At 39.8% G+C, this 22,422-nt stretch overlaps 1 protein-coding gene across 2 annotated transcripts in view; it reads right to left on the bottom strand.

Moving 5' to 3' along the window:
* Positions 1-442: 442 nt before the first annotated feature.
* The window catches only part of parga (poly (ADP-ribose) glycohydrolase a), a 163,481-nt gene continuing 141,501 nt past the window's right edge, over positions 443-22,422 (bottom strand). For both annotated transcript variants that reach the window (XM_067972525.1, XM_067972524.1), the window contains exons 16-18: positions 4,501-4,606; positions 1,774-1,902; positions 443-1,409 (exon numbers count right to left, since the gene is read on the bottom strand). In XM_067972525.1, coding sequence (XP_067828626.1) covers positions 1,267-1,409; positions 1,774-1,902; positions 4,501-4,606 — 378 coding nt within the window. In that variant the 3' untranslated portion in view covers positions 443-1,266. The remainder of the gene's footprint in view (positions 1,410-1,773; positions 1,903-4,500; positions 4,607-22,422) is intronic.

Here is a 22,422-nt window from a genome sequence, read left to right as displayed (position 1 = left end):
TAGCTGAGAATGCTGCTTTGGTTCACTTCATAATTGTAGGATGACATATGTTTTAAGGTGATCATCGATACTTGAAACACATTCACTTGTGGTACATTGACCAGACCATATCAGTGAAACATCTGTCAATCACGATTCCCAGATTCCCCAATGAGTCACAGTCCCTGAAGGATTTCTGTCAACCACATATTGAAACCACTTCAGTACTCACTTCTTGAGCCTGACCCCTCACATTAGCGCTGTTCATCCTGGAGATGGGAATTTGGGAGTGACTATGAGTCCTTTCCAATCCCATTCTTGTCATAGCTGAGTGCTCTGCAACATAAATCTAAATGTTTCCAGTCTACAGGTAATCAGCAGTTTTCATTCTATTCCGTATGTGTTTACGATCAACCAGAATGTACAATGCAATCTGACATGACTGTAAAGAACTTCATAAAGCTTTGTACTCAACACCAAACCTTTATTTAGACAATTAAAAAAAAACATCTTTACACATTGGCACAGAATTTCCCCCAGATATATTACTGATCGCAACCACTCAGACAGCAGCTAAGATTCCTAAATAATTTCGGCATCTAGTACCACAGTCTGAAAGAATACACAACTGGTATTCAAGTTCTTAGTTATCTTTAAACAAAAAAGAAAAAACATCCACATCATTGTTTCTCCTCCCAATGTAAGCCAAAGAGGATCACTTTCTTGCTCCTCCAATTTACAAGTCTGTCTTTAATTTTTTTTGATAACACATTAAACAAAGCCATGCTCAGAGCATGCTGGGATTCCAACTTTGATTTAAATCCATTAACCAGAGAGATTACTCAAAAAAATAGAAGATAACATTGGTTTAATCCTTCAGAATAATTGCATTAATTAATAATCTTAATTAAGATAGATTTCTATTGGTAGCTGTTCTTCTATTATGATTGCATAAAATGTGAAGTAAGAGGACATGTATTATATAGAATAAGTATATATTGCCCTGGTTAGTCCCTGGGCCAACAGCTCCACATGGTTACTATACCTGAAATTTCAATTTGAAGCACTTTAGGCTTGACTTCTAGCACTAACAAACATTGCTACCAAAAATACTTCAGAAAATATTCTGTCAGAATAATGGACAATGTTTTGGGGTGGATTTTACTTAAGAATGGGCCTATACAATCAGGAACGCCTGCAAGCATAACTGTGGTGTTGAGCAATAAAGCTCAGCCACCTCATGACTTTAAAGGTAATCTTTCAAATGTTACGAAGCTTGAAAAGCTGTCAATCGTCATCCTCATCTGTTGAATCTGTGTATAAGCCTACAGAATCATAAATGAAGTTGTAGAGTTTAATGTTTGGTCTTGAAAAGGAACAGGATCTGCACACATCACTGTAGTATCGCTCCAAAAGTTTGCAGATGTGACCTGAAAAGGAAAAGGCACTAGTAAACAAGTTTACTGAGTCCGGCCTATTCAGTTCAATGTTTTGGTTCAAGATTTGGGGAGCAATTATAGAGATTATCAGAATTTATCCAATATTGAAGTATCCACAAATTACACACAACATGCAGCAATCCAAATAAAGAGTCACAATGAATTGAATGTGGATGTGTCAAGACGTTGAACAGAAATTTTGCATTTTTACTGTCAATCTACAGAATTTAAACCCTTTAGATGCAAAGATAAAACAAGAAAATGCTGCTGTCACTCAAAATCTGTTTCTGCATACTTAGGCTGTAAATGTTGATAACGTTGTAGGAAAAACCTTTTATAAATGAGTTCTGCTTACCAACAGTTTGCTCTTTCTCAATTAGGAACTTGTGCATATCGTAGATCTCAATCATTAATTCTCGGTCTCCGAAGGTGAAATAAACCACATCTCGCCCTGCTTCTGCCGCTGCCATCATCTGCAATAAGGCTGCAACAAATTCACATCGGCACGTCAGCATTCCTTCCTTCAAACAGCAGTTGTTGAACAAGGAAACCTATCCTCCGATGAAGTATCCTGCCCAAAACAGTAACCTATTGCTCCCTTTCAAATGCTGACTGACTTTTTGTGCATTTGCGATACCTTTTGTTTTTTTATTTTAAAGCCATCTTCAGCCTGGCTTTTAATATTACTCTTCAGTCCTTAGAGAAACTGTATATTCAACATTTCAGTGTTTTTCTAAACCATAATAGCCTGGCAGCTAATACATGAAAGCCACTTAAATACAGCATTATTATTATTTGGATCAGCAATGAGAAAATTACCCTCCAAGGTGTGCTTATTATTAAGCAAAGTCAGGGGTAGTAATGAGGCCCTTAGGACCAGTGATGAACTCCGAAATGACATTACTATAGTTAAAGCCCACATCCAATGAATACTATTTTTCCATGCGAAACACTTGTTATATGTGGGTGTTTGTTCAATGCGGAGTTGACTTTTGCTTGACCTTCTGTTCCAAAATGTTACAAACTTAAACATCTTGCAAAGCAATATGTGTCCTAGTTATTTAATAAGTCAATGAACGAAAGTCAGTCTTTGTATGAATTTCTAAACCTAGAAGTGAGCAACATTGTACTATTCAGGCAATATATCTCATATCTTTAGTCTGTAATTTTGCCTTTTGATGCTACATTTTATAATTGCCTAAAAGTATTTTTTTTTATTCGTTCACGGGATGTGGGCGTCGCTGGCAAGGCCGGCATTTATTGCCCATCCCTAATTGCCCTCGAGAAGGTGGTGGTGAGCCGCCTTCTTGAACCGCTGCAGTCCGTGTGGTGACGGTTCTCCCACAGTGTTGTTAGGAAGGGAGTTCCAGGATTTTGACCCAGCGACAATGAAGGAACGGCGATATATTTCCAAGTCGGGATGGTGTGTGACTTGGAGGAGAACGTGCAGGTGGTGTTGTTCCCATGCGCCTGCTGCCCTTGTCCTTCTAGGTGGTAGAGGTCGCGGGTTTGGGAGGTGCTGTCGAAGAAGCCTTGGCGAGTTGCTGCAGTGCATCCTGTGGATGGTGCACACTGCAGCCACAGTGCGCCGGTGGTACATCAACTGATGTACTTGGATAGTCACATAGGAACTGTACACATGTACCCGGAAGCACCAGTTTCAAATATTCAGAGTGTATTTGATAATTCTTACTTATTAGATAAGAAGAAGGGAAATGTCTCCAAACAACTTGTGAAATACTATTCTTTTGTACGACTGTGAGATTTTCAGCAACAGTCTGGCTGCATTGCTACAACTGGCCTCCAACACTGCGACTGAGCTGAGCTCTTCAGCAATCACAGCTCACAAGTCTGAATATTTAAACAGTGCTGCATTCAGGATAATGATTAATGAATGGAAGACACTAATTATTTATTCTGACATAATCTTCACAATCTAGCTCATTTCATCTAAGAATCACACCTGATTATATGAAATAAACAAAATAGATGGACATTTACAATACATTTATCAACATCACGAAAATAAAACACTATTCATATGATTATCTGAACAAAATTGTATGTACACACACACACACACACACAAAAAGACTCAAGGGTAGAAATTATTGCTGCGAATGCTATCATTCTTGTATCAAATTCCTCTCTGTTATTTTAATGGAAATGTGTAAAGGTGTCAGCAGTGGCTGTGGGTGGCACTCTCGCCTCTGAGTCAGAAAGTTGTGGGTTCTAGCCCAACTCCAGAGACTTGAGCACGTAATCCAGGCTGACACTCCCAATGCCAGTACTGAGGGAGCACTGCACTGTCAGAGGTGCCGTCTTTCGGATGAGACGTTAAACCGAGGCCCTGCTTGCCCCCTCAGGTGGACGTAAAAAATCCCATGACACTATTCGAAGAAAAGCAGGGGAATTCTCCCTGGTGTCCTGGCCAATATTTATCCCTCAACCAACATAATTAAAACAGATTACCTGGTCATTTATCTCATTGCTATTTGTGGGAGCTTACTGTGTGCAAATGGATGCTGTGTTTCTTGCATTGATTACATTTCAAAAGTACTTCATTGGCTTAAAGAGCTTTGGGGCATCCTCAGGTCGTGAAAGGTGCTATATAAATGCAAGTCTTTCTTTATGTTAACCTCTTGTATGCTCATAATACCAACTCTCACTATGAAGAACTTAGAAAGAACTTGCATTTATATAGCACCTTTCACATCCTCAAGATGTCCCTAAGCACTTCACAACAAAAGAGTTATTTTTGAAGTATATTGTTGTTTTGTAGGCAAACATGGCTGTAATTCGTGCAACAGCAAGGTCCCACAAACAGCAATGAGATGAATGACCAGACAATCTTTGACTCATGCCATAATCATATCCCTCAACTAGGTGTGACTGATGAAGAAAATCAATAGAACTATTTGAATTTAAGTGACATTCCACTGAAGATACAAATTCATTGTGTATTCCAACATGGGAGAAATGTGTGCCACAAAAGAGCAGTTATGTTAAAGATACAAGTTTAATTAAGAGTATTGCGATTTGGAAGTATTTTAGTAAAATCAGGTAGCACTTGTTTACTTACATTTTAACCTGGCATCTCCACCAAAAGCTCCACACCCCCAGTTCCCTGTGGCTACAGCTGCAAGGTGCTTGGGATCAACACCTGGTCGCACAAAACCACAGTAAGCCTGGAAATGAGTAAAGTGCAAAGAGATAGGAAAATATTTAATGTACAAAATGAACAAAGGAGAAAAAAAATGCTATTTATCAGCACTAATTTTGTTCAGCCTCAATACTTCAATACAGTTACTGATACAACCAATGCTCTTGTCCCAGATTGTAGATCATTAATTGGTTCCAGAACAGAAGACAACTGTGAAGGGGAGGAATTCTGTCCATCTTAGTTTAATATTTCAACAGTTTGTTCATATGCTGCTGTTATGGGAAAACTTGGTTTGTAACATAAATTTTTTATCATGGGCATTGACGAGAAAATGACTACTCTTTCTGCTCGATACAGTGTAACCCAAGGATCATCACATCATTGTAGCTGGTTTCTTTTCCAGCTGACTACAAATTCTAGTACCTTAATAGAATAAGCAAGCTTGGCTCCTGAATGACTATTTATCCCAGAGCTAAATTTGGCTGAAAAGTTCCCACTTGGTGAGGTACTTCTTAGGTAGTTTTCTCCTTCCCCTGTCCGAAGTTTCAATGGGCTCTGCCAAGAAAGACATGACCTGCTCCTCGGCGATGAGCAAGCGCAGCTTAGCCTCTTCTCAGCACTTCCCCGCAGCAGCTATCAACAATTAATAGAGTGGCAACTCACGGGCATGAGCTCACTCCTCACCACTCTCGTGGCAAGAATTGGCATCCAACACACTACACCATGTCTGGAAAGTTTTATAGCATGGTCACAGAAAATAAGCAAGCAACAATCATGCCATACTTTCCAACGTGCACTGAGATTTCCTGGTGATATAAGAAAGTAATATTGCAGGTTAAATTTCGTCACCTTTGGAAAGCTTTCTGAGATATTTCTTAATCACTGCTCCTTATTTGTCGGGGGGGGGGGGGGGCGGGGGGGTGGAAAGAAATGATTTTACAGTATGTTCAGGAAATTTTAGTGAGCTTTGCTGCAAATATCTCTGATTCCTGATACAAAAACTTGCATTTATATAGCGCCTTTAACGTAGAAATATGTCCCAAAGCGCTTCACAGAAGTGTAATTTTAAAAAATGGATGCTGAGCAGACGCAGATATTAGAAGGGATGAGTTTTTTTTTATTCGTTCACGGGATGTGGGCGTCGCTGGCGAGGCCAGCATTTATTGCCCATCCCTAATTGCCCTCGAGAAGGTGGTGGTGAGCCGCCTTCTTGAACCGCTGCAGTCCGTGTGGTGTCGGTTCTCCCACAGTGCTGTTAGGAAGGGAGTTCCAGGATTTTGACCCAGCAACGATGAAGGAACGGCGATATATTTCCAAGTCGGGATGGTGTGTGACTTGGAGGGGAACGTGCAGGTGGTGTTGTTCCCATGTGCCTGCTGCTCTTGTCCTTCTAGGTGGTAGAGGTCGCGGGTTTGGGAGGTGCTGTCGAAGAAGCCTTGGCGAGTTGCTGCAGTGCATCCTGTGGATGGTACACACTGCAGCCACAGTGCGCCGGTGGTGAAGGAAGTGAATGTTTAGGGTGGTGGATGGGGTGCCAATCAAGCGGGCTGCTTTATCTTGGATGGTGTCGAGCTTCTTGAGTGTTGTTGGAGCTGCACTCATCCAGGCAAGTGGAGAGTATTCCATCACACTCCTGACTTGTGCCTTGTAGATGGTGGAAAGGCTTTGGGGAGTCAGGAGGTGAGTCACTCGCCGCAGAATACCCAGCCTCTGACCTGCTCTCGTAGCCACAGTATTTATATGGCTGGTCCAGTTAAGTTTCTGGTCAATGGTGACCCCCAGGATGTTGATGGTGGGGGATTCGGCGATGGTAATGCTGTTGAATGTCAAGGGGAGGTGGTTAGACTCTCTCTTGTTGGAGATGGTCATTGCCTGGCGCGAATGTTTGGTCATGGGCGTGGGTTTTAAGGAGGACTTAAGGAGTACGGTGAGGTGGAGAAACAGAGGGGTTTAGGGAGGGATTTCCAGAGCATGGGGCTTACGAAACTGGAAGTAAGGCCACCAATGGTGGAGCTCAAGGGAGCAGGGGATGCACAAGATACCAGAGTCAGAGGTACGGGGGGTGGGGGGGGGGGGTGGGTTGAGGCCTATAAGAGGACACAGAGATAGGGAGGGGGCAAGACTATGAAGGCATTTAAGCATGAGGATGAGAGTTTTAAATTTCAGGTATTGGGGGACTGCAAGGCGACGGATGTTAGTAAGGAGAGTGATAATGGGTGAGCAGGATGTGGCGTGGGATAAGCTGTTGGAAGCAGAATTTTGGATTAGCTGAAGTTTACGGAAGGTGGAGGGTGGGATGCCGGCCAGGAGTACATTAGAATAGTCAAGTCTGGAGGTGACATTGGCATAGTTGAGGGTTTTAGCAGCAGGTGGGCTGAAGTAAGGGCAGATGTTATGGCAGTGAAAGTCTACCCTAGACAGTGGTTGGAGAGAGAGATAGAATTGGTGGCAAGTGTACAGAGTTTGGGGCAAGGGCCAAAGACGATGGCTTCAGGCTTACCATTGTTTAACTGGAGGTAGTTGCAGCTCATCCAAGACTGGATGTCAGACAAGCAGTCTGACAACAGACTGGAGGGGTCAAGGCAGGCAGTGGAGATGTCATTGGCATACATGTGGGAGCTGACCCCAGGTCTGCAGATGATGTTGCCAAGGGGCAGCTTGTAGATGAGGAAGAGGAGGGGCCAAGGACAGATCTTTGGGGGACTCCAGAGGTAATGGTGTGGGGCGGGAAGAGAAGCCAGTGCTGGAGATGCCGTGGCTATGGTCGGATAGTTAGGAGTGGAAAGAAGCGAGGGCAGTCCCAACTAAGCTGGATAATGGAGAGGTGTAAGGAGAAGGATGGACATTTGTGAGACAACAGAGTTTTGAGAAGCTTCTGAACTTCTTAATGAATGACAGTGTTTATCCGTAAAATTATAGTTCGTGTGCACCATTTCAGCTGGCATTCAACTTTGCTTGATGTACTTTCAAGAAAAGACAGTAACTTTCTGATTCTATTTACTGAAAGCCTGTTGAGAGTATTGGGGATTAGCAGCAATCATAGAGCGAGTATTTACACAGCAGCACAGCTGTAGTTACAAGACTTGAATGCACACTGGCTTTATGTGCAGATCTCAACAGTCTCGACGGGATTCAGTTCTGTAGAAGTCACACTTTTGAAATATGCTTTATTTCCTTATAGATTATTAAATCCTCCTCTTGCTGTTTTTTTATTTTTTTTAAGTTTCAGCTTGGTGCTTCCCCATAGCAACATGACAAAAAGATTGGCAACTCAGCAGCATGGGGGAAATTACCTTGTGTTTCCCAACTGGTGGTGCTTTGTAGTGGGGCCCGAGTGCGCTGCACCACTGTGCTGTCTTCTTTATCTGCTATTTCAGATTACATACAGCATGAATAGTTTGAAAAAATTGCTTTCTCTCGTTGTACATTGGACATGAATGAAGCGCGATTTTGACGAAAGGGTAATCGAGTTGCAAGGTTTATCCTGTTTTTACGAAGGTTATATGGTCTTCTATATATTTTTTCTCTGTATTATCATTAAACATTTAAACAGGGCCCACGGTGCCTTCTTGTCAGAGTCTGCATCTTTGAAAATATAAGCTTGATTAAACAAATCATTTTACTTCAGCCCTATTGTTTTAACTATCATGAACTGAAATAATTTGGCAATATCACTGATACTGAAATTACAATAAAAAAAACAAAGAACTTGAATTTATAAAGTGCCTTTCATGTCCTCAGGAAGTGCAATCACGACTGTTATGCAGGCAACCATGGCAGGCAATTTATTCACAGCAAAGTCTACAAACAGCGGTGAGATTTATTTTGGTCATGTTAATTGAGGAATAAATATTGGTCAGGACACTGGGAGAACTCCCCTGCTTTTCTTCAAATCGTGCCATGAGATCTTTTACATCCACTTAAATAGGCAGATAGGGCCACAGTTTAACATCTTACCTAAAACAATGCAGCACTCCCTCAGTACGGCACTGAAGTGTCAACATAGCTTACGTGCTCAAGTCCTGCTGTGGGGCTTGAACTCAAAACCTCTGTCTCAGAGATGAGTACCAGCACTGGCAGCATCAAAAGTAACACAATAAAATATACTATTAGCAAGGTTTTAATGTAGAAAGAATGAAAGAACAACTTGCATTTATATAGCGAGTTTGATGACCTCTGGACGTTTCAAAGTGCTTCACAGCCAACAAAGTCTTTTTGAAGAGTAGTCACTGTTGTAATGTAGGCACGTACAGCAGCTAATTTGTGCACAGCAAGGCCCCACAAACAGCAGTGAGATAAATGACCAGATAATCTACATTTTAATGATGACGGTTGAGGGATAAATCATAGAATCATTGATTAAATTTTTTGAGGCGGTAACAACGAGGGTCGATGAGGGTAGCGGGTTTGATGTAGTCTACATGGATTTTAGTAAGGCTTTTGACAAGGTTCCACATGGCAGATTGGTCAGAAAAGTAAAAGCTCATGGGATCCAAGGGAAAGTGGCAAGTTGGATCCAAAACTGGCTCAGTGGCAGGAAGCAAAGGGTAACAGTTGATGGGTGTTTTTGTGATTGAAAGGCTGTTTCCAGTGGGGTTCAGTACTAGGTTCCTTGCTTTTTGTGGTATATATTAACGATTTAGATCTAAATGTAAGGGGCATGATTAAGAAGTTTGCAGATGATACAAAAATTGGCCATGTAGTTGATAGTGAGGAGGAGTACAGGAAGATATCAATGGACTGGTCAGATGGACAGAAGAGTGGCAAATGGGATTCAATCCGGAAAAGTGTGAGGTAATGCATTTGGGGAGGGCAAACAAGGCAAGGGAATATACAATAAATGGGAGGATACTGAGAGGCGTAGGGGAACAGAGGGACCTTGGAGTGCATGTCCACAGATCCCTGAAGGTAGCAGGACAGGTAGATAAGGTGGTTAAAAAGGCATACGGGATACTTTCCTTTATTAGCCGAGGCATAGCAAGTAAGAGCAGGGAGGTTATGCTAGAACTGTATAAAACAATGGTTAACCTACAGCTTGAGTACTGCGTACAGTTCTGGTCACCACATTACAGGAAAGATGTGATTGCAGTAGAGAGGGTACAGAGGAGATTTATGAGGATGTTGCCAGGACTGGAGAATTTTAGCTATGAGGAAAGATTGGATAGGCTGGGGTTGTTTTCACTGGAAGAGAGGGGGCTGAGGGGAGATTTAATTGAGGTGTATAAAATTATGAGGGGCCCAGATAGAATAGATAGGAAGGACCTATTTCCCTTTGCAGAGGGGTCAGTGATCAGGGGGCATAGATTTAAAGTAATTGGTAGAAGGATTACAGGGGAGCTGAGGAGCAATTTTTTCACCCAGAGGGTGGTGGGGATCTGTAACTCACTGCCTGAAAGAGTTGTAGAGGCAGAAACCCACAACTCATTTAAAAAGTACTTGGATGTGCAATTGAAGTGCCACAACCTACAGGGCTACGGACCAAGTGCTGGAAAGTGGGAATAAGCTGGATAGCTCTTTTTCGGCCGGCATGGACACGATGAGCCGAATGGCCTCCTTCTGTGCCGTAACTTTCTATGATTCTATGCTGCATTGGTTCAGTTAGATGGTCATACTGTCTAATGGAGCATAGTTGAAGGTACAGATGGGTCCAGAACTTGGCAGTCAATGCTATCTGTCCTAAATAATTCAAATCTTTGAGTTGTCAGAAATTCTTTGGGACAACAACTGATGTCTTGAATTCAGTAAAGTAGTGAAACTAGAACTAGGGGGCATAATCTTAGAATAAGGGGCTGCTCTTTCAAAATTGAGATGAGGAGAAACTTCTTCACTCATGAGGGTAGTAGGTCTGTGGAATTTGCTGCCCCAGGAAGCTGTGGAAGCTACATCATGAAATAAATTTAAAACAGAAATAGACAGTTTCCCAGAAGTGAAGGGAATTAGGGGTTACGGGGAGCGGGCAGGAAATTGGACATGAATTTAGATTTGAGGTTAGGATCAGATCAGCCATGATCTTATTGAATGGCAGAGCAGGCTCGAGGGGCCGATTGGCCTACTCCTGCTCCTATTTCTTATGTAATGTAATGAGGGAGCACTGCATTATTGAAAGTCCTGTATTTTGGATGAGGCGTTAATCTGAGGTCCTATGTCCTTGTTCAGGTGGACATAAAAGAATCCATGGCACTATTCTAAAAAGGACGGAGGCTTCTCGTAGTGTCCTGGTCAATATTCAATGCTCAACCAGCATAGTCTGACTGGTTACTTATGTTATTTGCTGTTTGTGGGACCCTGCTGTGTGAAAATTGGCTACTGTGTTTGCCTACAAAATAGTCTACACCAAAAGTAAATCGTTGGCCATGCAGCACTTTGGGACATCCTGAAGATATGAAGAGCGCTATCTTAATGCAAGTTCTTGTTTCTTTGAGTTTACACAATTTTGACCAAGCCTGTGAAAGGACAGTAGAAGGGGAGAGAAACTTTGATTGGGTGGCAGGTGGGGGTAAGAGACATTTCAAGATCATCCATCGAATTAGAGTATCTGAAATAAACTTCATTTTCAATTTATGAGGGGATGATTCTGTCAAAGAATTTTTGATTACATATTGTAAAGTTTGATTCAAAAATTATGAAATCTAAAATTGGAGGGCCCTATTATTTACCAAGAAAAATGCTTGAGAAACCTACATTTGACATTATCTCTGTAACCAAGCTGTTGATAGATGATTTATTGCTGCAGAAAAGCTAGCCATAAAAATACTCCTATAAAATTTACATCTTAACATGACTTCACCAACCCAACTGCTTTTGATTTCTCGTATTAAAGAAAGTTCTTGAAATCCCAGCAGGACTATAAATCCTTACATTTATTTACAAAGACACTACTCTACTACCTGATTTACTCAGCAGAACCAAGGGTCTTTAAAAATAATAGATTTCATGCATCAGTCAAATGTGTTATTTCCTCTTTTTATACAATTTAAATATTGTGCGTTTAATGCTTAATCTAGGCTTTTGAAAAATTGCAAAGACCTTCCAGCCAATGAGCTACATAGTCTTGATAATAGATCGTCTCTCATTGTGAGCATATGTCTTCATTGACATATGTAGGTATAATGTAATTTATTTTTGGCCCGGCTTATCTCTCACAAAAATTAGTTGTCATATTTGTTTCACTGCAAATATACAATGTTGTAATAGGTTAGTGTCAGTATATGCCCCAGTCTGACTCAATTACTAAAGATATACGTGTGAGCTTAATAGCCATCTGAATGGAGACAGATTTGTTGCGTGCTGATGCGTTATCTCACAGAAGTAACTCAATCCAGGTAAACTAAATTGCTCTTTGGCTAGAACAGCAGCAGTCATTAAATCACAAGAGGAATAGCTTCAAAGCCCCTAATAAATCCAGCTATACAAATTCAAAGCAGGGCATGTTCAATCCTTTCAGAGGTTTTACAGTTAATATTAATACTAAACTTCACATTAGCAAAGGATTACATGGACTTTTAAAAGAGTAGACTTCAAGACTTAACTGGAACAAAATAGAAAAAGATGTACAGTAAAACATGGGAAGTATTTAAAGATATGTTGGTTCGGCTACAATCAAAATTAATTCTGACCAAATCAAAACAAATAAAAGAACAATTAAAGCCAATGTGGCTGGGCAGGGATGTCAAGAGTAGTATTCAGGATAAGCAGAAAGCTTTTAAAGCACACAAAGGAATCTGGTTGACAGGAGGATTAGGAAAGTTATGACAAACAAAAGCGGTGGAAAAAAAGTAATTAGAAAGGCCAAGAGAAACATGAAATGCAAAATTGCTAAGAACATCTCGTGACAGAAAGAGAGAGATTTCCAAATTATAGAAGCAGGAGTCAAGGTGTAAAGCAAATTACTAGTTTTGCAATAATGGGAAGCTGGAATCCAGGACAAAGAAACAGCAAGTTGTTAAATAGTTATTTCACTGCAATCTTTTCTCAGGAATCGGAGTGAAAATTGCCCCAGAGAGCAGGTTTCCAGAAAGGCAGAGGAAAAGCTCGACAGTATGCTGATTGTGGTGGATATGGTTAATTAAAGTTTGGATGCTCTGAATTGTTATCCTGGAGATTTTCAGACATTACTGAGATAAGGAACAGGAGAATGCAATTGGTAATATATACTGGGATTTTCAGAAGGCTTTTGACAAGGTTCCATAATAGCATCAATTGATGGCTAAGGTAAGGAGTCACAGAATAGGAAGTAAATCATAGCAAGGACTAGAAAATGAGCTTAAAAACAAGAAACAGAGGGTAGCCATAAATGGGACCTTTTCAAGATATAAAGAGGATGAGTCAGGTGTCCTAAGAATTGATCTTGACTCTCTTGCTTAATGGTTATCTAAGAATCAATATGTACTACTGACAGGGACGGTATTGACTGTGGATGATATCAAAATAGGAGACAGGGCAAATAATTAAGAATAATAAAACAGAGTCAGAAGAAATTAAACCTTTTAGGTGACTAGGCCAAAAGGTGGCAGATGTAATTCAATGTGGATCAGGGTAAAATAATTAGTATATGAGCAAGGAACCAAAGTGTATGTTAAATGGAACGGTTGTTTGTTTTCTTTGGAAAAGGAGACTTTGAGATGATGTGACTGAAATTGAAGATTCTAAAGAGAATTAACAAATTTGATGCAAACAAATTGTTGACTATAGTGAAAGGTTCAAACACCGTTGGTGGGGGGGGGGGGGTCGGTTGAAAATTAGGTTAGGAGTAAGAGGGAAATCAGGAAGGACTTTTAAACCCAAAGCATAACAGAGTTGTGAAATAAGTTAGCAGGGAAGGCTATTGAAGTGGATGGCATAAATAGGTTCAAGAGACAATTTGGTTTGTTTCTGGATGGTGAAGAAATTGATGGATATGGTGAATATGTGGATATAATCTCTGGAAGAGGAGCAAGCATATTAAACCCTAATGGTCTTTTCCTATCCTTATAAATTCTTATAAGAATATAAGAAATAGGAGCAGGAATAGGCCATATGGCCCCTCGAGCCTGCTCCGCCACTCTATCAGATCATGGCTGATCTTCAACCTCAACTCCATTTTCCTCCCCAATTCCCATATCCCTTGATTCCTCAGAGTCCAAAAATCTATCTATCTCAGCCTTGAATATACTCAAAGACTCAGCATCCACAGCCCTCTTGAGTAGAGAATTCCAAAGATTCACAACCCTCAGTGAAGAAATTCCTCCTCATCTCAGTCTTAAATGGCCGACCCCTTAGCCTAGGACTATGCCCTCTAGTTCTAGACTCTCCAGCCAGGGGAAACAACCTCTCAGCATCTACCCTGTCAAGCTCCCTCAGAATCTTATATGTTTCAACGAGATCACCTCTCATGCTCCAGAGAGTATAGGCCCATTTTACTCAACCTCTCCACATAGGATAACCCTCTCATCCCAGGAATTAATCCAGTGAACCTTCGTTGCACTGCTTCTAAGGCAAGTATATCCTTCCTTAGATAAGGAGACCAAAACTGTACACAGTACTCCAGGTGAGGTCTCAACAAAGCCCTGCACAATTGTGGTAAGACTTCCTTACTCTTGTACTCCAACCCCCTTGCTATACAGGCCAACATGTCATTTGCTTTCCTAATTGCCTGCTGCACCTGCATGCTAACTTTTTGTGTTTCTTGTACCAGGCCACTCAAGTCTCTCTGGATACCAATATTTAATTGTTTCTCACCATTTAAAAAAACTTTGTTTTTCTATTTTTCCTACCAAAGTGAATAACCTCACATTTCCCCACATTAAACTCCATCTGCCATCTTCTTGCCCACTCACTTAACCTGTTTATATCCCTTTGCAGACTCTGTGTCCTCCTCACAGCTTACTTTCCCACCTAGCTTTGTATCGTCAGCAAACCTGGGGTATACTACACCTGGTCCCTTCATCTAAATCATTAATATAGATTGTAAATAGCTGAGGCCCAAGCACCAATACTTGTGGTACCCCACTAGTTACAGCCTGCCAACCTGAAAATGACCCGTTTTTTTTACTACTCTCTGTTTTCCGTCCATTAACCAATCCTCTATCCATGCTAACATGTTACCCCCAACCCCATGAGCCCTTATCTGTGTAACAACCTGTTCATGTGGCACCTTATCCTTTTGAAAATCCAAATATACGACATCCACTGGTTCCCCTTTATCTACCCTGCTAGTTAAATCCTCAAAAGACTCTAATAAATGTGTCAAACACTATTTACCTTTCATAAAACCATGTTGACTCTGCCTAATCATATTATATGTTCTAAGTGCCCTGTTACCACTTTCTTAATAATGGATTCCAGCATTTTCCTGAGGACTGATGTCAGGCTAACTGGCCTGTAATTCCCTGTTTTTTCTCTCCCTCCTATGTACACCTTATTGTACTCCAGTCTCCTGTACATATTGCTGGACTTTCTGTGTATGAACATGACAGACTCCAGAAACAATAACATCTTAGGAAATTTAACACAAATGTCAAAATCAAGCAGCTTTATTTTAATTAACCATGTTGTAAGGTTATCATTCCTCCTGTACAGAGAAGGAATAAAGAACAAAGTCATTATGGTTACCTGACATGATACAAACTTGTACGCACTCTACGGGTCATCTAATATATTAATGCATTATGATTGTGTCCTAAAGTAGTTTGTCACTTGTTAGATTTTTAAATTGTGGCATATAAACATTACAAAGTCAGTTAATGCAAGGGCCGGTTAATTTTGCAGAATGAGTTTTTAGTTTATACATTTGGGAATGGATAAACATGTAGCCATACGAACAGTACACAAGTATAAAAATAAAAGGTAGAACAATTTGCACTCCTACATTTTTCTGTTGCTTACACAATAAGCCTCATTGGTTAAAAACTGAGCAAGGGAGGAGCAATAAATCTAAACAACAATGTTAATTGATGTTAGTTTTAAAGCTCGAGCCAACAGCAAAATGTTCTGTTGACAGTAGGTATGTCTTCATTTGCAATAATTCATTTTTTTCTACTGAAAGAATCTTCAAATTACCAACCCATGTCTGTATCTATTTTGTGACAAAGAGCTATCTGCACTCAAGTTTTTTATGGTTTTCTTCAGCTCGAGAATAATGTATAAAAGACTTACATTTATGTAGCACCTTATTACAATTCTCTGAAATGTTTCAAAGTATTTGATATACAATGAATTACTTTGAAGTCTAGTAGCTGTTTTCTGGTAGCCACTTTGAATAAAGCAAGCTTCCACTACAACAATGACCAGTTAGTTTCTGGCAGTGTTGGTTGAGGGATGAATGTTGTCCAGCACATTTGAAGAACTCCCTGCTCTTGTTCGAAGAGTGCCATGGGACCTTTAACGTACACCTGAACCACCAGACTGGGGAGATGGGGCCTCAGTTTATTGTCTTATCCAAAGGATGAGAATAAATTGGGTTCTGTTCTGAGAGGTAGCCTGCGACAATTTGCTACCTCAAAATATTTCTATGTGGGGTTGCTTTAAAGCATTCAAGATGAAAACACTATCAAAATAGAAAAGGGAAAAACTGAACATAATGAGCCCATCTTTCAATAACAGTATTCAACTAATTTATGCAGCAGCTATATACCAATTTGTAAAAAAAAAATTAAACTGGGTTTTGTTGAGCTAACTGACAGTTCTTTGATCATCTGAACAGTAGAACATTTCGCTGCTGAGACAGTTGCGGATATTTATGCAACATTTCCTTGCTAATTCAAATTAAGCTATTTACTGATGCGTAAAATTGGGTAAGGTATTTCAGACAAAATACATTTCATGAGAAGAATGCAGAGTAAAGTGACATCTGATGAAGATCCATGAGCAGCACAAATTCATCACTGTTGATCTAGATGTCTGTATGTTATATCAATACTGACTTGCACATAGGGCAAATAATAACTTATTGACAAACACACAATAGCAAGAAATCAGAAACATTACTTTGGAACTACAAAACTCAGCTTTGGCTTTTTGACTGGAAGAGCTACAGTTGAAATGAATTAATAACAGCTGCAACACATCAGTCCTACCGAGACTGCTGATGCCCAATGTTCTGAAAATGGTCATGATTTACTAAACTCAAGTTTACATTAGTTAATGGAATGTGAAATCTGTAGACTCAGCACTTTCACTAATTCAATGAATTATTGACAATTTGTAGAATTGTGCTTAAATCCAGTTACATGCAGTGTTTATCTGTTCACAAGTGGAACTTAGTGATTCATAAATCTATCTTAATATAGATGCAAATGCTCTTCATATGATTGAACAATTTGTCACCACAAAAATGTGTTTGGGCTGCTGATTTAGTTTTCCAATTAAACTGTCTCTGAAGTTTACAAAATTCATTTATTGTGCATTTGGACCTCAGGAATTTTTACCAATAAGTAGTATGAAATTTCTACAGCCTCTTTACACGTTGTCACTTGGATAACTGCCAAACTCCAGAAAGTATAAACTGAAATTAAAAATTTACTTTATGGACCCCACAGAAGTTTCACTTCTACAGCTGATGATGTCAAAGCCCCTTGTGCAACATTTTATTGTCTACATAACTCTGCTGCAATCAGTAATTTGTAATAGAAGGCACTTCTACTTTGGAGAAATAAACATTTGAAGCATAATTTGTATAAATTAAAACACAGTATACCATGACTACATTGTGTTTCTTGAGAGTTAACCAGATCGTGCATACCAATATGCAAGTTATTATGAGAGATTGATTTTGCTGCTTTGTTCTTCTTAACAGTTGCCTGAATGTGAGAATGGAGCAGTTTAACTAAGCTCTATTTGGCGTCTTGCTTTCTCTTCTGCTATCTGCCACCTGTCTTTAAGTTTCCATTTATAAGGAAATAGTTCTGTTTCTGTGACATGTATCCTTAATGTGGATTTTTGAAAGGGCTTGTTCTAATTTCCAAGTCTGCGGCATCTGGACTGATTCTCCACTGTGAAGAGGGGTTCAGAAGCTGCACTGGCTGCTTAAGAATGGTAAGGCAAACCAGGGAAAAAGGTTGAACTGTTTGTTTGGAAGGGATGAGCTGAACAGTTTTGTTAAATAAGACTCCACTTTGAATAGTAGAGTGGTAAACTTTTAAAGAACTGTAATACAATTGTTTTAAATGACCCAATAAAATTAAATCTGCTTCAGCAATAATAGATATGCATATACTGGGGGCTAGGACAGAATTCACCACGTCAGTGATTGGCATGAGCCAAAGCAGAGTTTTAAAAATATTTGAAGCAGAGAGAGATACGGGGCTATAGGGAGAGATTAGGGCAGTGAGATTAGTTCTGGTCTTCTCCAGCAAAGAGCTGGCACAGGCACAATGAGCCCGAATGGCCTTCTTCTGTATTGGTGCTACAATTGTCATAAATTGTGATAAAACTCCCAATACAATGGATTCTTTAAATCATTAAATTGGTTGACTGAAATTAATGCAGGGAAGACAGAGTTACACTGAAGAATAACAGCTTGTTACACCAGCAACAGGGAGGAGAGAGAACAACTAAAATTCCAAATGAATACTTGAGATTTTTTTTTAAAACAATAGTATGATAGCTAGGGCAACTTATTTATCATAATTCAGAACTGCTCAGAAACCTCATTTTCACCTGGGATTTTTTAATGCATAGCTGTGGTATTCAGGCAGCAATCCTGCAACATAAAGGAATCATGGAAATTTGGAGAATGTAGCACCAAGCCAATTCACTTGCCCTAATTGACAGCTAATTGCACCTTGATTATTGCTTCAAAAGTGATTTTTAAAAAAAAAATTAACTGTTGTGTTTTAAATATGATATGGTGCACATTAGGTGGCAACAGATCAGACTGAAGAGAATGGTAATGCAGGAGCCAGGCTGGCGAAATATTATATCCTAAGCTGAGTAGCACCACACTGTATTTGGAATATTATAATCATTCGCCATTAGGCCCATGTTTAGTGATTTTGTTGACGCACAGGAAATTTTAGAAATCCGAATTAAAAGAAGTCCATAATTCCACTGTGAACTTTGTCATAACAAATAATTGCACATCACTCCCCACATTTATAAAAATCTGATATTTATTTTCAAACAGTAATTTTTGCATTGGTGCCCAGTTTGTAAAAATAATCATAGCTGTCAAAAACTAGTCAATGAAGTCATCAGAACCTTATACAAGTTTCAACTGTTAAAATCTTCAGTTAAATTACTGTGATTAAATACCTTATGCATAGTGAACAGATTGCTTTAAACAATATCTGACATCCATATTCTTCTCATTTATTTTAAATGCAGGAATTGTAGTTGTTAAATCTCCTACTGAGTAAAGACATCAGTAAAAAAAAATTCAGGGAGATCCAATGTTTCTAGTAACACACTGCACTGATACCACAGTTGGTAAAAGTGGATTCTAAGCGTTGTAACTCAGAGGTGAAAAGAGCTCTATAGTCTCACCAGAATTATTTTCTTCGCCGGTGCAGACAACAGTTTTCCAACCAGAACACTGCCAGCAAAAAATACACATCAGCATTCCCCTGTTGAAAAGAATGAGCGAGCTCCTTTGTGGAACTGTGCTCACAAACTGTGCATTTTCTGGCTAGAGTTACAGCTAGTTAGATGTCTAATTGCATTTTCATCCTTACATTTCCCTCTCCGTTACATATAATGAATGGCAATCCACACTGTCACTAATAATCAGTGGGACTACTGCTCCCATGAAACACCAGTGTTTTTCTAATTCACAACACTGCGTTTGGGTAATTTGAAACTTGACTGATTGGAGTTTGCGCTCAGAGCATAATTATCGGGATAGAATGATTGGCAAAAAAAATCACTTATAAAATGTCCAATTAAACATTCCTCAATTATTGAAAAACAGATTTCTATCCATGAACGAATAAAAAAAAATAGGGGTGTTACGTTTGCGGTTTTCCAATCCGCTGGGACCTTTCCAGAATCTAGTGAATTCTGGAAGATTACAACCAATGCATCCACTATCTCTGTAGCCACTCCCTTTAAGACCCGTGGATGCAAGCCATCATGTCCAGGGGACTTGTCAGCCTTTGGACCCATTAGTTTACCTAGTACTTTTTCTCTAGTGATAGTGATTGCTTTTAGTTCCTTCCTCCCTTTTGCCCCTTGATTTTCTACTATTATTGGTATATTATTAGTGGCTTCTACTGTGAAGACAGATACAAAATATCTGTTCAATTCCTCTGCCATTTCCTTGTTTCCCATTATTATTTCCCCAGTCTCATCCTCTAAGGGACCAACGTTTACTTTAGCTACCCTCTTCCTTTTTATATACTTGTAGAAGCTTTTACTGTCAGTTTTTATATTTCTTGCTAGTTTACTCTCATAATTTATTTTCTCCCTCTTTATTATTCTTTTAGACACTTCACTGCTGACAGTAACCAATTGTAATGTCCGATGAAATTGGGAATTGGTTTGGGCCTTTAAATGGAAATTAAACACCAATATAAAATTACTGGGTGGTCTCACCTTTGTGTTTAAATTAAAACATGCGATTGGGAATTGGCTTGGGCCTTTGCATGGGAATTGAACACTACATCCAGAGCTACTATGCGGTCCCTCCTCCACATTAAACTTAAAACCTGCATGCTCTGTTTGGTTCTCAACTTTTTTCCTCCATACCAGTTACAATCTATGTGATACAATGAATGGGAACCCATGCTACCACTAACAATCAGTAGGATAGCTGCTACCACGAAATCTGATTTATTTCAAATTTACAACATTTTTATTTGGTCAATTTGCACTAGAGTGCATAATGACCATCAGGGAGTCACAGTGCTGGACTTAAAAGCCAACTGTTTAGAAATAGATTCCATCGCCAGACCAGCCAACAAGTTATAAAACCATGCAACTGAATTGAAAAGGTGCAGTAAACTTAGCTGAATTTGGTCTGATCTATGAGACAAGTAGGAGCTAATTTAACTCTGGACTTTTGCTGGGCACCAGAGTGCCCTCTCTGTGCAGGCCCACCCCCTGGCTGGGATTTTGGGGTGGGGGGGGGGGGGGGAGGTGGTAACAGGCACATAGCTGCAGCACTGAGAAGCCTGCAGTTGTGCTCATGGCTGCCGGCATCAGGGTCATCTGGCTGTTGTTAGATAGTAGAAGTGGTGCAGAGGGTCCCAAAACAAGTCTCACTGTAGGTTTTAATGGGAAATTCCTCCTTTTGTATACCCCATGGGTATATATGGAGGAAAGTGAAGCAGGATGGCCAGGAGCATCCTCAACTGCCTCCCACCACACTATTGGAAGGAAGAGCAAGGGTGTTCTTCCGGTGTCCTGGCCAACATTTATCCCGCAACCAACATCCAAAGCAGATGATCTGGTCATTTATTTCATCACTGTTTGTGGAACCTTGCTGTGCACAAATTGGCTGCCGTGTTTCCTACATTACAACAGTGACTACATTTCACAAGTACTTCACTTTGGGACGTCCTGTGGTTGTGAAAGGCGCTATATGAATGCAAGTTCTTTCTTTCTTTTCTTTTACTGCCTAACCTACGTCTACACTAGGCCTGCACCTATTCCAGGTGCACACTTAGTCCCGTTCATTTTAGGAACTCCTGGAAATCCCGAGGCAGTGTTGCAGGGACGGAGACCTGACACAATGGATCTCCACCTCCATTTCCTCTTCATGTTCCCCAGGTACAAATAGGAGGAAAATACACCCTATAATCTTTTTTAACCTACTTTACTTAAGTCCATAACTTCCTTTTTCTTGAAATCACTACAACTGTTTCTAGAAACTCTTAAACATTGCTGCATTTGGAGAAACATAATGGAACTATTTTCTTGGAGTGTTACAAAATTTTATGATAAAGCAACAACATGCTTAACAGCAGGATGAGGTTAAACCACACTGTAGACATCATAAATTATATTTTCTAGATAACCTGTACAACTCTAGTTAAAATTAACATCACAGCAAAGCTCATTTGACATCTCCCTGACATTATGACAACTGTAATATATTTATGAGAACGATGTAGTTTCAAATTTCCATTTTTATGGCATAGGAAATTGAATTGGACAGTGCAGGGTGTAATTTTCAGCAATCTTTTCAGCATCAAGAGAACCAGGCAGGCTAACTCTGGCTGTATATAGCAGACAGTCGATTTTAAAATATAGCAACACTTATATCTTCATAATCACAAAAGTGTAACCTTTCTCTTCAGTGATGTGTGAAATACTGTACTAAAAATATACGTTACATTTTATTTGCTCTGGGCATGGTGCAAATTACACTGAGAAATTCTGGAACTAGTAAATCAGCATTCCTTAAATTCAATAGCATAAGCTGCTATAATAATGTGACACCATCACCTGAAAATCCGTAACACCCCAGGACGTGGCCCTAGAATGGTGTTATCTGTATTAGAAAATTGCTTAAGAAAAAAAAACATTTTTTAACAAAATAGTTTTTTTTTCCAAAAAAGAATCTGACTGGAGCCAGCATTTGCCATTCAATTCCTTGCTTGTATGGAGCTGGGGTGCTAAGGCACAAAGAATGTTTAAATAATAAGTCTGAAACTCTCTGTTTTTCGCAGTTTCTCAGACATTGATGCATTAACAAAGCTTTTTTTTGAATTGACAAAAATTGTACATCGAACACAATTTTACTGAACAGAGCTGCAGTCACAGTCACACAGGATACCACGAGTGAGTTTGACTACTGTGCTCTCAGTGGGCAGAGTGAAAGCCTAATTGGAGGGCCTTGAACAGGGAGATGTGGCTGGAAGACCATGATACTTTCTAACACTTTAGAAAGAAAGAGAACATTCTAGTTGTGTGGAAATGAGGAAG

The sequence above is a fragment of the Heptranchias perlo genome, chromosome 36 (assembly GCF_035084215.1).
Source record: "Heptranchias perlo isolate sHepPer1 chromosome 36, sHepPer1.hap1, whole genome shotgun sequence".
NCBI classification, from domain to species: Eukaryota; Metazoa; Chordata; class Chondrichthyes; order Hexanchiformes; family Hexanchidae; genus Heptranchias; species Heptranchias perlo.
This window is presented reverse-complemented; position numbering and strand designations above follow the sequence as displayed.